At 46.5% G+C, this 11,448-nt stretch overlaps 1 protein-coding gene across 8 annotated transcripts in view; it reads right to left on the bottom strand.

Moving 5' to 3' along the window:
- Positions 1-251: 251 nt before the first annotated feature.
- Positions 252-11,448, bottom strand: part of slc52a3-2a (solute carrier family 52 member 3-2a) — a 41,408-nt gene continuing 30,211 nt past the window's right edge. For all 8 annotated transcript variants that reach the window (XM_080213831.1, XM_080213815.1, XM_080213823.1 and 5 more), the window contains 2 exons: positions 5,230-5,353; positions 252-1,460 (listed from right to left, as the gene is read on the bottom strand). In XM_080213831.1, the coding sequence (XP_080069957.1) occupies positions 1,248-1,460; positions 5,230-5,353 (337 nt within the window). In that variant the 3' untranslated portion in view covers positions 252-1,247. The remainder of the gene's footprint in view (positions 1,461-5,229; positions 5,354-11,448) is intronic.

Here is an 11,448-nt window from a genome sequence, read left to right as displayed (position 1 = left end):
GACAGAGTCAATGGATGGGAGGCTGGTTCGTGTGATGGACTAGGCTTCATTCATGACCCTCTGTAGTTTTTTGCTTGAGGGATAGAGTGATAGATTATTGATGTGTACGCTTACATCTTTTTGGAATCGGTGTGGTCTTGGTAGTTTTTCCTGCCACCTTCATATATTGGTATAGTTTAGTGTGTGGTTGTTCAATATGCTGCAATCGATATGATTCAGTGGAGACAAGTAAAACATTTTATACCACTATCGAAGGGGGAAGTGTTTTATAAATCAAACACAAGACATCAATTCAAACTGTACCAGAGCAAACATTCCAAATACATATAGTGTTATTTACTTTTCACAGATACTTTATTGTGTTGTATTTTATATGCCAGCCAGTTTGAAATAAAATCTGTCGAGTATTTAATTAAAATGTTCAGCACCCAGCAAAAAAGTGGAACTGAGAGAATGAGTCATGAACTAGTTTTTAGCATGTAGTTGGTAGGGTTAGGATGAAGATACCAGGAAAGAAGGGAATAAATCAGAGACCAAGACAAAAGGTAAAGAATACTGCAAAACTAGTTTCAGATTTTAAAATTATGCAGCATCATAAAATGAGCAGAATATCTCCCACATTTAGTCTTGTTTGAAGGAGATGACCCCACCAAGATCCTTCTACTCATTCCCTCCCTCCCTTGTGGTTCACTTGGCCATTTAACTTCCTTTCCAAAGAAAGGCTGGGTGGGATTTTATGGCCTCGCTCGTTCCAAAACCATAAAAAACCAGCCCGAGGTCAATGGACCTTTCCAGTGCAGCTCCAATCCTGTGGTGGGCAAGATAGTAAAATTCTAGCCATAATGTGTTGCCAGTATTTTACGAATTAAACATAAGGTAACCAACACAAGTTGAGTTTTTCCAGTGTTTTCTGTTTTTATTTCAGATTTCCAGCACCTGAGATATTTTGCTCTCATTAACACAAATTGGAACCTTTTCTGGTAACTAGGAACACACCTATAGATGTCACTTTGGTTACCATCCATTGCAGACTCTCCAGACATGAAGGGCGGAAATAGGTTTCTGCACCCCTGGAATTATGGCACAATACTGAGAGAAATCCCTCCATCCCAGGGAAATTCTACTGCTACCTAAGGACTGTAAAACAAGGTGAGACAGAAGCTTCAGCAGACATCTACACTGTTGCCTCCCATGATACTAGCAATGTTTTTTTAAATCTGCAGTCTATATCTATTCCACCCTCTTTGTCACAGGAGACACTTGGTGTTGCATGGGTCACCAGAACGGAACAGGCTGTAGATGCTGACCAGAGGAAACATGGTGAGAGCGCCCAACATGGAGCCCAACTGCACCACTGCTCCACACCAGACGAGGGCACTGTGACCTTCATCCCGCAGAATGATACCAATCATCACCTTCACGTATGACAGTGTCCCAACAAAGAGGATCCACGACATTACCTAACAGAGAGAGGGAAAGAGACATGAGTTATACTTCCAGCATTGTATGGGATTAGGTGTGGCTCAGTGCAGCACTATTACCTCTGAATTATACATTCAAACCTTACAATCCAGCCTAACACTCCGAGTGTATTGCTGGGATGCTGCATTATTGAGCTGCCATTTCCAGATTAAGCATTACACTGAGGTCACCACTTCCCTCTCAGGCAGATAGGCACGCTCTCAGGGTGACAACTGCTTGTATTTCTGTGGCATCTTTCTCATGGTACCTTAGCACATTTTCATTTTCAGACAGTAATCCAATTTCCTCTTAAATACCTCGATTAGTCCTGCCCCCTCAGACAGCACATTGCAGGTCCTCTTCAGTTGCTGTGTAAAGAGGCTTTTCCACATATTGTCATTGCTTCTTTTGCCAATTAGCTTAAATCTGTGCCCTCTGGTTCTAGGTTCTTTCAGCAATGGGAACGGTTTGTCTTGAACTGCTTTGTCCAGACGCCTCATGATTTTGAGTACTTCTTGACAAACCTCCTTCAATCTTCTTTTCTGCCAAGAAAACAGTCTCAGCTTCTCCAATCTATCTATTTAACGGAAGTTCCTCATCTTTGGAACCGTTCTTGTGAATCTTTTCCGCACTCTCTCTCTGAAATTTCTTTATATCTTTCTTAAAAGTGTGATGTCCAGGACTGGGCAGAATACTCCAGTTCAGGCCAAACCAGTATTTTATACAGGTTTCAATTAACTTCCTATGTTTCATAATCTATGCCCCCACTAGTAAATCCCAGAACACAATAGGATTTATTAACCAGATTATGCAGATCCCAGCATCCACAGTATTTTGCTTGTAGGATTTATTAACCACGCTCTCAATCTGTCCAGCCACCTTAAACAATTTATAACAAAAAAAGCCAGGTCTCTGATCTTGCACCCCCTGTAACATTATATCAGCTATCCAGCCTAATTCCACTTTCCAGTTCTCAGCCATAAATGGCAGCAGGTCAAGGTCATGTCCAAGTATTTTTCAAATTATGCAGCATCATAAAATGAGCAGAATATCTCCCACATTTAGTCTTGTTTGAAGGAGATGACCCCACCAAGGTCCTTCTACTCATTCCCTCCCTTCCTACAAACCCAGCTTGCAGGTGCAGCAGGTGGTCAGGAAGGCGAATGGGATGCTGGCCTTCATAGCGAGGGGGATTGAATATAAAAGTAGGGAGGTCTTGCTGCAGCTGTATAGGGCATTGGTGAGGCCGCAGCTGGAGTACTGTATGCAGTTTTGGGCGCCGCACCTGCGCAAGGATATTTTGGCCTTGGAGGGAGTGCAGAGGAGGTTTACTAGGCTGATGTCGGAGTTGAGGGGGTTGAGCTATGAGGAGAGGCTGAATAAACTAGGCTTGTACTTGTTAGAGTTTAGAAGAATGAGGGGAGATCTCATTGAGACATATAAGATGATGAAAGAGATGGATAGGATAGAGGTGGAGAGACTCTTCCCACTCAGAAAGGACAGTAGGACTAGAGGGCACAGCCTCAAGATAAAGGGGGGGCGGTTTAGAACGGAGTTGAGAAGGAACTTCTTCACTCAAAGGGTGGTGAATCTCTGGAATTCTCTGCCCGTTGAAGTGGTGGAGGCTGCCTCGCTAAATATTTTTAAGACGCGGGTTGATGGGTTTTTGATAAGAGAGGGGATTAAGGGTTATGGGGAGAGGGCAGGAATGTGGAACTGAGCCACGACAGATCAGCCATGATCTTATTGAATGGCGGGGCAGGCTCAAAGGGCTAGATGGCCTACTCCTGCTCCTATTTCTTATGTTCTTATGTTCAAATGCAATCAGACTTTGTGCCTCAACTGTTCTTTCAGTGTATGAGTTGCAACCCTCACCACCCTTTGGGAGAAAACAATTCTCTATAACTCCCTTCTAATTCTTCTAAATCTATACCCACTGGTTATTCACCTCTCTGCAAAGGGTAATAAGTTCTTTCTACATACGCCATCTGGGTCCCTCATAAAATTACAATTTAGGAAATTTTAAATTATGTTTGTACTGGGCTCACCCATCCCATGGGAGATAAATGTTAATGAACGATAGGACGCTGGCTGAATAACTGGGCTCCAAATGCAATAGAAGATCAAAGTTAGCTCAAATATTTGTGCAACTCCTGTGAAATATAAGCTGGTCCAAGTCAAGCTGTAGGCAGGGGATTTCCCCAAGGAGAATCGCAAAGTTAGGCAACTCGGATTTTTTCCCCGATTACCCAGTTTATTTGTATTTCTTTTATTTTGATTTTTTTCTATCTTTTATTTTTGCTTTTTTCTGTACATCTCCTAGGTCCCTTTCTATTGTCAATACCACCTTTGAATTTTGTCCCATTCGGACAAATTTGCCTTCCAGAATTCTTACCCCAAACATACAGTACTCCACAACCTTCCTGTTCTCCTGCTGACACCCCAGGGTCACTAATCTCTGTTCTGTCCAACTCAGTAAGAAGTCTCACAACACCAGGTTAAAGTCCAACCAGTTTATTTGAGAGTAATCCCACAAGCTTTCGGAAACGCTGTTCCTTCGTCAGGAGTGTGGAACCTTCCGGTGCTGAGGGAACCTTCCACACACCTGATGAAGGAACACTGTTTCTGAAAGCTTGTGGGATTACTCTCAAATAAACCTGTTGGACTTTAACCTGGTGTTGTGAGACTTCTCACTGTGTTTACCCCAGTCCAACACCAGTATCTCCACATCATGACTGTCCAACTCACCCACCCCACTGCTAACTCTGTGGACTGTACCACTGGCCAGTCAGCACTTCCACTTGCCACTCCTCTAGGAGCATCTGCTTATCTACCATCGCCCCCCCCCCCCGGCATCCCAGCTCCCCACACCCGTCAACATCCCTAAAACTGGACCCTGTGGCCCTCAGTACCTCCCCTGCCCCTAAGAAGCATGTCTTCAGCTCATGTTTTAATGTGCTGTGACTTTGATGGTAATCTACAGTGTCTAAAGATCTCTCCTGTCAGTTTGTCCTTGGGCCTACATTGTAGTGAACAAGTTTCCATTCCAGGTGATGGAAAGCTTCAGGTTATGGATTTTTACACGTTCAGCAGCAAATGACTCCAATTCAACGCTGACCACAAGCTCCAGGCCCTGATGTCAGGAGCTCAAGAGTTCAATTTGTGTATCACAGCCCTGAACACATTAAAAACACCATTTAGAAGGAGCGCACTGTCCACGGGACCTCACTGAGGGAGTGCCGCACTGTCAGAGGGTCGGTGCTGAGGGAGCGCCGCACTGTCAGAGGGTCAGTGCCGAGGGAGCGCCGCGCTGTCAGAGGGTCAGTGCTGAGGGAGCGCCGCGCTGTCAGAGGGTCAGTGCCGAGGGAGCGCCGCGCTGTCAGAGGGTCAGTGCCGAGGGAGCGCCGCGCTGTCAGAGGGTCAGTGCCGAGGGAGCGCCGCGCTGTCAGAGGGTCAGTGCCGAGGGAGCGCCGCGCTGTCAGAGGGTCAGTGCCGAGGGAGCGCCGCGCTGTCAGAGGGTCAGTGCCGAGGGAGCGCCGCGCTGTCAGAGGGTCAGTGCCGAGGGAGCGCCGCGCTGTCAGAGGGTCAGTGCCGAGGGAGCGCCGCGCTGTCAGAGGGTCAGTGCCGAGGGAGCGCCGCGCTGTCAGAGGGTCAGTGCCGAGGGAGCGCCGCGCTGTCAGAGGGTCAGTGCCGAGGGAGCGCCGCACTGTCAGAGGGAGAGTACTGAGAGATTTCATTCCCTTCAAAGTTTTGTGAAAAAAAACTCACAATCAGGATGCTGCCAAGCTGGGTGTGAACCAGCCAGGGACATGGACTCAAGGCAGCCATGATCATGATATAGGATCCTATCCCAGTGCCAGTTAACATCAGGAATCCCATCAGCCTCAGTGACCTGGAAGAGAAAGAAAGTTAGTCATAACCAGCCAGCAAGACCATCATAGCATTCTGAACAAAGAATAGGAGGGCTGGATGCCATCACTCAGCCCCAGTCTCCAACAAGATCTCTTTGTCCTCTCTGTCACAAAGTGCCTTGAATACCCCAGTGGGACAGGAAGCACTTTTTAGTTGCCAAGAGATTATTTTTTGAGAAAGAATCTACTTTCACTGAGTGAGTTTGAGGACTCAGGAGCCAGCTGCAGTTTAACCTCTTTTCCAGTCCCGCTGATCATTAGGTTACAGGGGGGCAGCACAGTAGCACAGTGGTTTGCACTGCTGCCTCAAAAGCACCAGGGACCGAGGTTCAATTCCTGGCTTGGGTGACTGTCTCTGTAGAGTTTGCACGTTCTCCCCGTGTCTGCGTGGGTTTCCTCCAGGTGTTCCAGTTTCCTTCCACAAAGTGGGAATTAGGTGCATTGACCTGAACAGGCGCCTGAATGTGGCAACGAGGGGAATTTCACAGTAACCTCATTGCAGCGTTAATGTAAGCCTTACTTGTGATTAATACGTAAACTTTACTAATTAATAGAAGGAGTGATGTTCAATTGTACAGAGCCTTGGTCTGACCCCATGTGGAGTAACTGCATTCAGTTCAGGCACTCTAACTCAGGAAGGAAATACTGGCACAGAAACAGAAAATGCTGGAAGATCTCAGCAGGTCTGACAGCATCTGTGGAGAGAGAATAGAGCCAACCTTTCAAGTCTGGATGACCCTTTGTCAAAGCTGAAGACAAGGAAAACAGGACAGGATTTGGACTATGAGAGTGAGGGGGGTGGGGGAAGCTGTAATTGATAAGGATGGCAGAGACAAAAAGACAAAGGGAATGTAAATGATGGTGATAAAGGCTAGGAATGATGCTAAGAGCGTCCATTAAGACATCGGAATGTGTAAATGGCAGAACAATGGTGCAGAATATAGGAATGTGGCAGGTGGCCCCCAGTGGGGTGGGGTGGGGGGGAAACGGGGGAGGGTGAAACAAGATAGAAAGTGAGATTTTAGCAGTGGAAAAATAAAAATAATAATATGAAGTAATAAAAATAGATTAATAAGATGCACAGAATAAATGAAATAAAATGAATGGAAGTAGGGTAAAGGTGGAGGAGAGAATTGGTACTCTGAAGTTGTTGAACTCAATGTTCAGTTCGGAAGGCTGCCTAGATATATTGGCCTTAGACTGGCTACAGGGTCGATTTGCAAGAATACCACCAGGAATTAGTGGATTAGATCAATTTACATAGACTAACCTTATATTCCCTCAAGTATAGGTGATTGAGAGGTGAGTTTGATTTGGTTGTAGGGGTTTTATTTTACATATCCGGGCACAGATATTGAAGTGAATGATCACATCGTATTAATATCACACAATTCAAAGCAGCTCCATGTTCAGTGAATGAAGACTAAAGCAGCATTGGAACTTCTTGCAGTTCTGCACTCTTGCCACAGGGTGGGGAACATGAGCTTCAATTATTTACAGGGTGTGTCTCTGCCCCCTAATGGAGGAAGAGTGATACTGTCACAGTGGACGTGACAAACACAAACCTGTATTATCATAGTAGCTTCTCTCAAAGAGTGCTTTAATATTAACACCCCCACCACTGCTCCAGTTAAAAAATTTAAATCAGCAAAAATATTCAATTTTTGCAAGTGTTGTGGCCTGTGAACATCCCACAGGACATTTCATCAACATTTAAACTGGGCACCTGTCATGGTTTAACTACAGTAAGAAGTCTCGCTAAGCCAGGTTAAAGTCCAACAGGTTTATTTGGTAGCACAAGTTTTCAAAGTGTTGCTCCTTCCTCAGATGAGTGAAGAGTTGTGTTCACAAACAGGGCATACATAGACACAGGCTCAATTTACAAGATAATGATTGGAATGTGAGCCATAGAGGTTTACAGCGTGAAAACTGGCCCTTCGGCCCAACTTGTCCATGCCACCCCTCTTTTTAAAACCCCTAAGCTAATCCCAATTGCCCACATTTGGCCCATATCCCTCTATACCCATCGTACTCATGTAACTTCTAAATGCTTTTCAAAAGACAAAATTGTTCCCACCTCTAGTACTACCTCTGGCAGCTTGTTCCAGACACTCACCACCCTCTGTATGAACAAACTGCCTCTCTGGACATTTCTGTATCTCTCCCCTCTCACTTTAAACCGATGCCCTCTAGTTTTAGACTCCCCTACCTTTGGGAAAAGGTATTGACTATCTAGCTGATCTGTTCCCCTCATTATTTTATAGACCTCTATAAGATCTTTGTGACGAGTCTTTACAGGTGATCAAGTCTTTACAGGTACAGACGATGTGAGTGGAGAGAGGGTTAAACACAGGTTAAAGAGATGTGTTTTGTCTCCAGACAGGATATTTAGTGAGATTTTGCAAGTCCAGGCAAGTCGTGGGGGTTACAGATAGTGTGACATGAACCCAAGATCCTGGTTGAGGCTGTTCTCATGTGTGTGGAACTTGGCTATCAGTCTCTGCTCAGTGACTCTGGTTGTCGTGAAGGCCGCCTTGGAGAACGTTTACCCGAAGATCAGAGGCTGAATGTCTGTGACCGCTGAAGTGTTCCCCAACAGGAAGAGAACACACTTGCCTGGTGATTGTCCATTCATCCGTTGTTGTAGTGTCTGCATGGTCTCCCCAATGTACCTTGCCTCGGGACATCCTTTCCTGCAGTGTATCAGGTAGATAATGTTGGCCGAGTTGCAAGAGTATTTACCGTGTACCTGGTAGATGTTGTTCTCATGTGTGATGATGGTATCCATGTTGATGATCCGGCAGGTCTTGCAGAGGTTGCTGTGGCAGGGTTGTGTGGTCACTGTTCTCCTGAAGACTGGGTAGTTTGCTGCGAACAATGGTCTGTTTGAGGTTGTGCGGTTGTTTAAAGGCAAGAGGTGGGGGTGTGGGGATGGCCCTTCATCAATGACATGTTGAAGACTCCGGAGAAGATGTCATAGCTTCTCTGCTCTGGGGAAGTACTGGATGACAAGGGTACTCTGTCCACTAACCCGTGTTTGTCTTCTGAGGAGGTTGGTGCAGTTTTTTGCTGTGGGCATTGGAATTGTCGAGCGATAAGTCAAGCACTATATCCTGTACTTATGAGGGCATCTTTCAGTGTCTGTAGGAGTCTATTGCAATCCCCCCTGATCCGAGCAGATCCTGTGTATATGGAGGGCTTGTCCGTAGAGGATGGCTTCTTTAACATGTTTAGGGTGGAAGCTGGAGAAGTGGAAAATCATGAGGTTATCCATGGGCTTGTGGTACAGTGAAATCCTGAGGTGACCGTCCTTGGTGGAGATGCGTGTGTCCAAGAATGAACCTGATTCTGGAGAGTAGTCCATGGTGAGTCTGTTGGAGGGATGGAACTTGCTGATATCATCATATAACTATTTCAGTGATTGTTCACCAGGAGTCCAAAAGGAAGAAAATGTCATTGATGCATCTGGTGTATAGCATCAATTGAAGGTCCTGTGAATTGAAGAGGTCTTATTCGTACCTGTGCATGAAGATGTTGGCATATTGAGATGTGAATTTGGTCCCCCTGGCTGTTCTGTGTGTCTGGATGAAGAACTGGTTGTTGAAGGTGAAGACATTGTGGTCCAGGATGAAGCGGATGAGTTGTAAAATTGCATCTGGAGATTGGCAGTTGTCAGCGTTGAGTACTGAGGCAGTTGCAGCAATGCCATCGTTGTGGGGGATGCTGGTGTAGAGCGCTGAAACATCCATTGTGACGAGGAGTGCTCCTGGTTCAACTGCTCCATGTGTGCTGCGTTTCTGTAGGAAGTCCTTAATGTCACAACAAAAGCGGGGGGGTTCTTTGTACAATGGGTTTCAGGATGCCCTCAACATAGCCAGAGAGGTTCTCACACTGGGTCCCATTACCCAATACGATGGGACAGCCGGTGTGTTGGCCTTGTGTATCTTCGAGACGCAGCAGAGATCTCCAATGCGGGGAGTACATGAAAGCACGGAGGGTGCTCTGACAGTGCGGATCAAAGGTTTTGATCAGTCTGTGTGAGAACCTCTCCGACTACGTCAAGGGCATCCTGAAACCCAAAGAACCCCCCCGCTTTTGTCGTGATACTACGGACTTCCTACAGAAACTCAGCACACATGGAGCAGTTGAACCAGGAGCACTCCTCGTCACAATGGATGTTTCAGCGCTCTACACCAGCATCCCCCACGACGATGGCATTGCTGCAACTGCCTCAGTACTCAACGCTGACAACTGCCAATCTCCAGATGCAATTTTACAACTTATCCGCTTCATCCTTTATAAGACCCTTGTCAGGCCTCATTTGGAGTACTGTGCGCAGTTCTGGTCGCCTCACTATAGGAAAGACGTAGAAGCTATTGAAAGGGTACAGAGGAGATTTACAAGGATGTTGCCTGGACTGGGAGGCATGCCTTATGAAGTTAGGTTGAGGGAACTGGGACTCTTTTCCCTGGAGAGACGTAGGTTGAGAGGCGACCTGATAGAAGTTTATAAAATGTTGAGAGGAATAGATAGGGTGGACTCTCAGAGGCTATTTCCCCGGGTTGAAATGGTCGCTACGAGAGGACACAGGTTTAAGGTGTGGGGAGGAAAGTACAGAAGTGATGTTAGGGGTAAGTTTTTCACTCAGAGGGTGGTGAGTGAATGGAATCGGCTGCCGTCAGTGGTGGTGGAGGCGAACTCGCTGGGGTCTTTTAAAAGACTTCTGGATGAGTATATGGGGTTTTATGGGATTGGGGGTTATAGATAGGAGTTGATGTGATCGGCGCAACTCGTGGGCCGAAGGGCCTGTCTGTGCTGTAGTGGTCTATGTTATATGTTCTATCCTGGACCACAACATCTTCACCTTCAACAACCAGTTCTTCATCCAGACACACAGAACAGCCAGGGGGACCAAATTCACATCTCAATATGCCAACATCTTCATGCTCAGATTCAAATAAGACCTCTTCAATGCACAGGACCTTCAATTGATGCTATACACCAGATACATCAATGACATTTTCTTCCTTTTGGACTCATGGCGAACAATCACTGAAACAGCTGTATGATGACATTAACAAGTTCCATCAGACTCACCATGGAGTGCTCTCTGGAATCAGTTGCATTCTTGGACACACGCATCTCCACCAAGGACAGTCACCTCAGCACCTCACTGTATCGCAAGCCCATGGAGATAACCTCACGATGCTCCACTTTTCCAGCTTCCATCCTAAACACATTAACGAAGCTATCTCCTACAGACAAACCCTCCGTGTACACAAGACCTGCTTTAGATGAGGAGGATCGTGACAGACACCTACAGATGCTGAAAGATGCCCTTATAAGAACAGGATATGGCGCTCGACTCATAGATCGACAGTTCCGATGTGCCACGCGAAAAACCGCACCAACCTCCTCAGAAGATGAACACGGGACACAGTGGACAGAGTACCCTTCGTCATTGAGGGCTTCCCTGGAGCGGAGAAGCTACGACATCTTCTCCAGAGCCTTCAGCATGTCATTGATGAAGACGAACATCTCGCCAGGGCCATCCCACACCCCAATTTCTTGCCTTCAAACAACTGCACAACCTCAAACAGACCACTGTCCGCAGCAAACTACCCAGTCTTCAGGAGAACAGTGACCACAACACCACACAACCCTGCCACAACAACCTCTGCAAGACATGCCGGATCATCGACATGGATGCCATCATCTCACATGAGAATATAATCCACCAGGTACATGGTATATACTCCTGCGACTCAGCCAACGTTGTCTAGCTGATACACTGCAGGAAAGGATGTCCCGAGGCATGGTACATTGGGGAGACCATACAGATGCCACGACAACGGATGAATGAACACCGCTTGACAAGCGTTCTCTTCCTGTCGGAACACTTCAGCGGTCACAAGCTTTCAGTCTCTGATCTTCGGGCAAGTGTTCTCCAAGGCAGCCTTCAAGTCGCACAATGACACAGGATTGCCGAGCAAAAACTGATAGCCAAGTTCCGCACACATGAGGACAGCCTCAACCGGGATCTTGGGTTCATGTCGCACTATCTGTAACCCCCACT

Source organism: Carcharhinus amblyrhynchos, chromosome 2 (genome assembly GCF_965287045.1).
Source record: "Carcharhinus amblyrhynchos chromosome 2, sCarAmb.v2.hapA, whole genome shotgun sequence".
Classification (NCBI taxonomy): Eukaryota; Metazoa; Chordata; class Chondrichthyes; order Carcharhiniformes; family Carcharhinidae; genus Carcharhinus; species Carcharhinus amblyrhynchos.
This window is presented reverse-complemented; position numbering and strand designations above follow the sequence as displayed.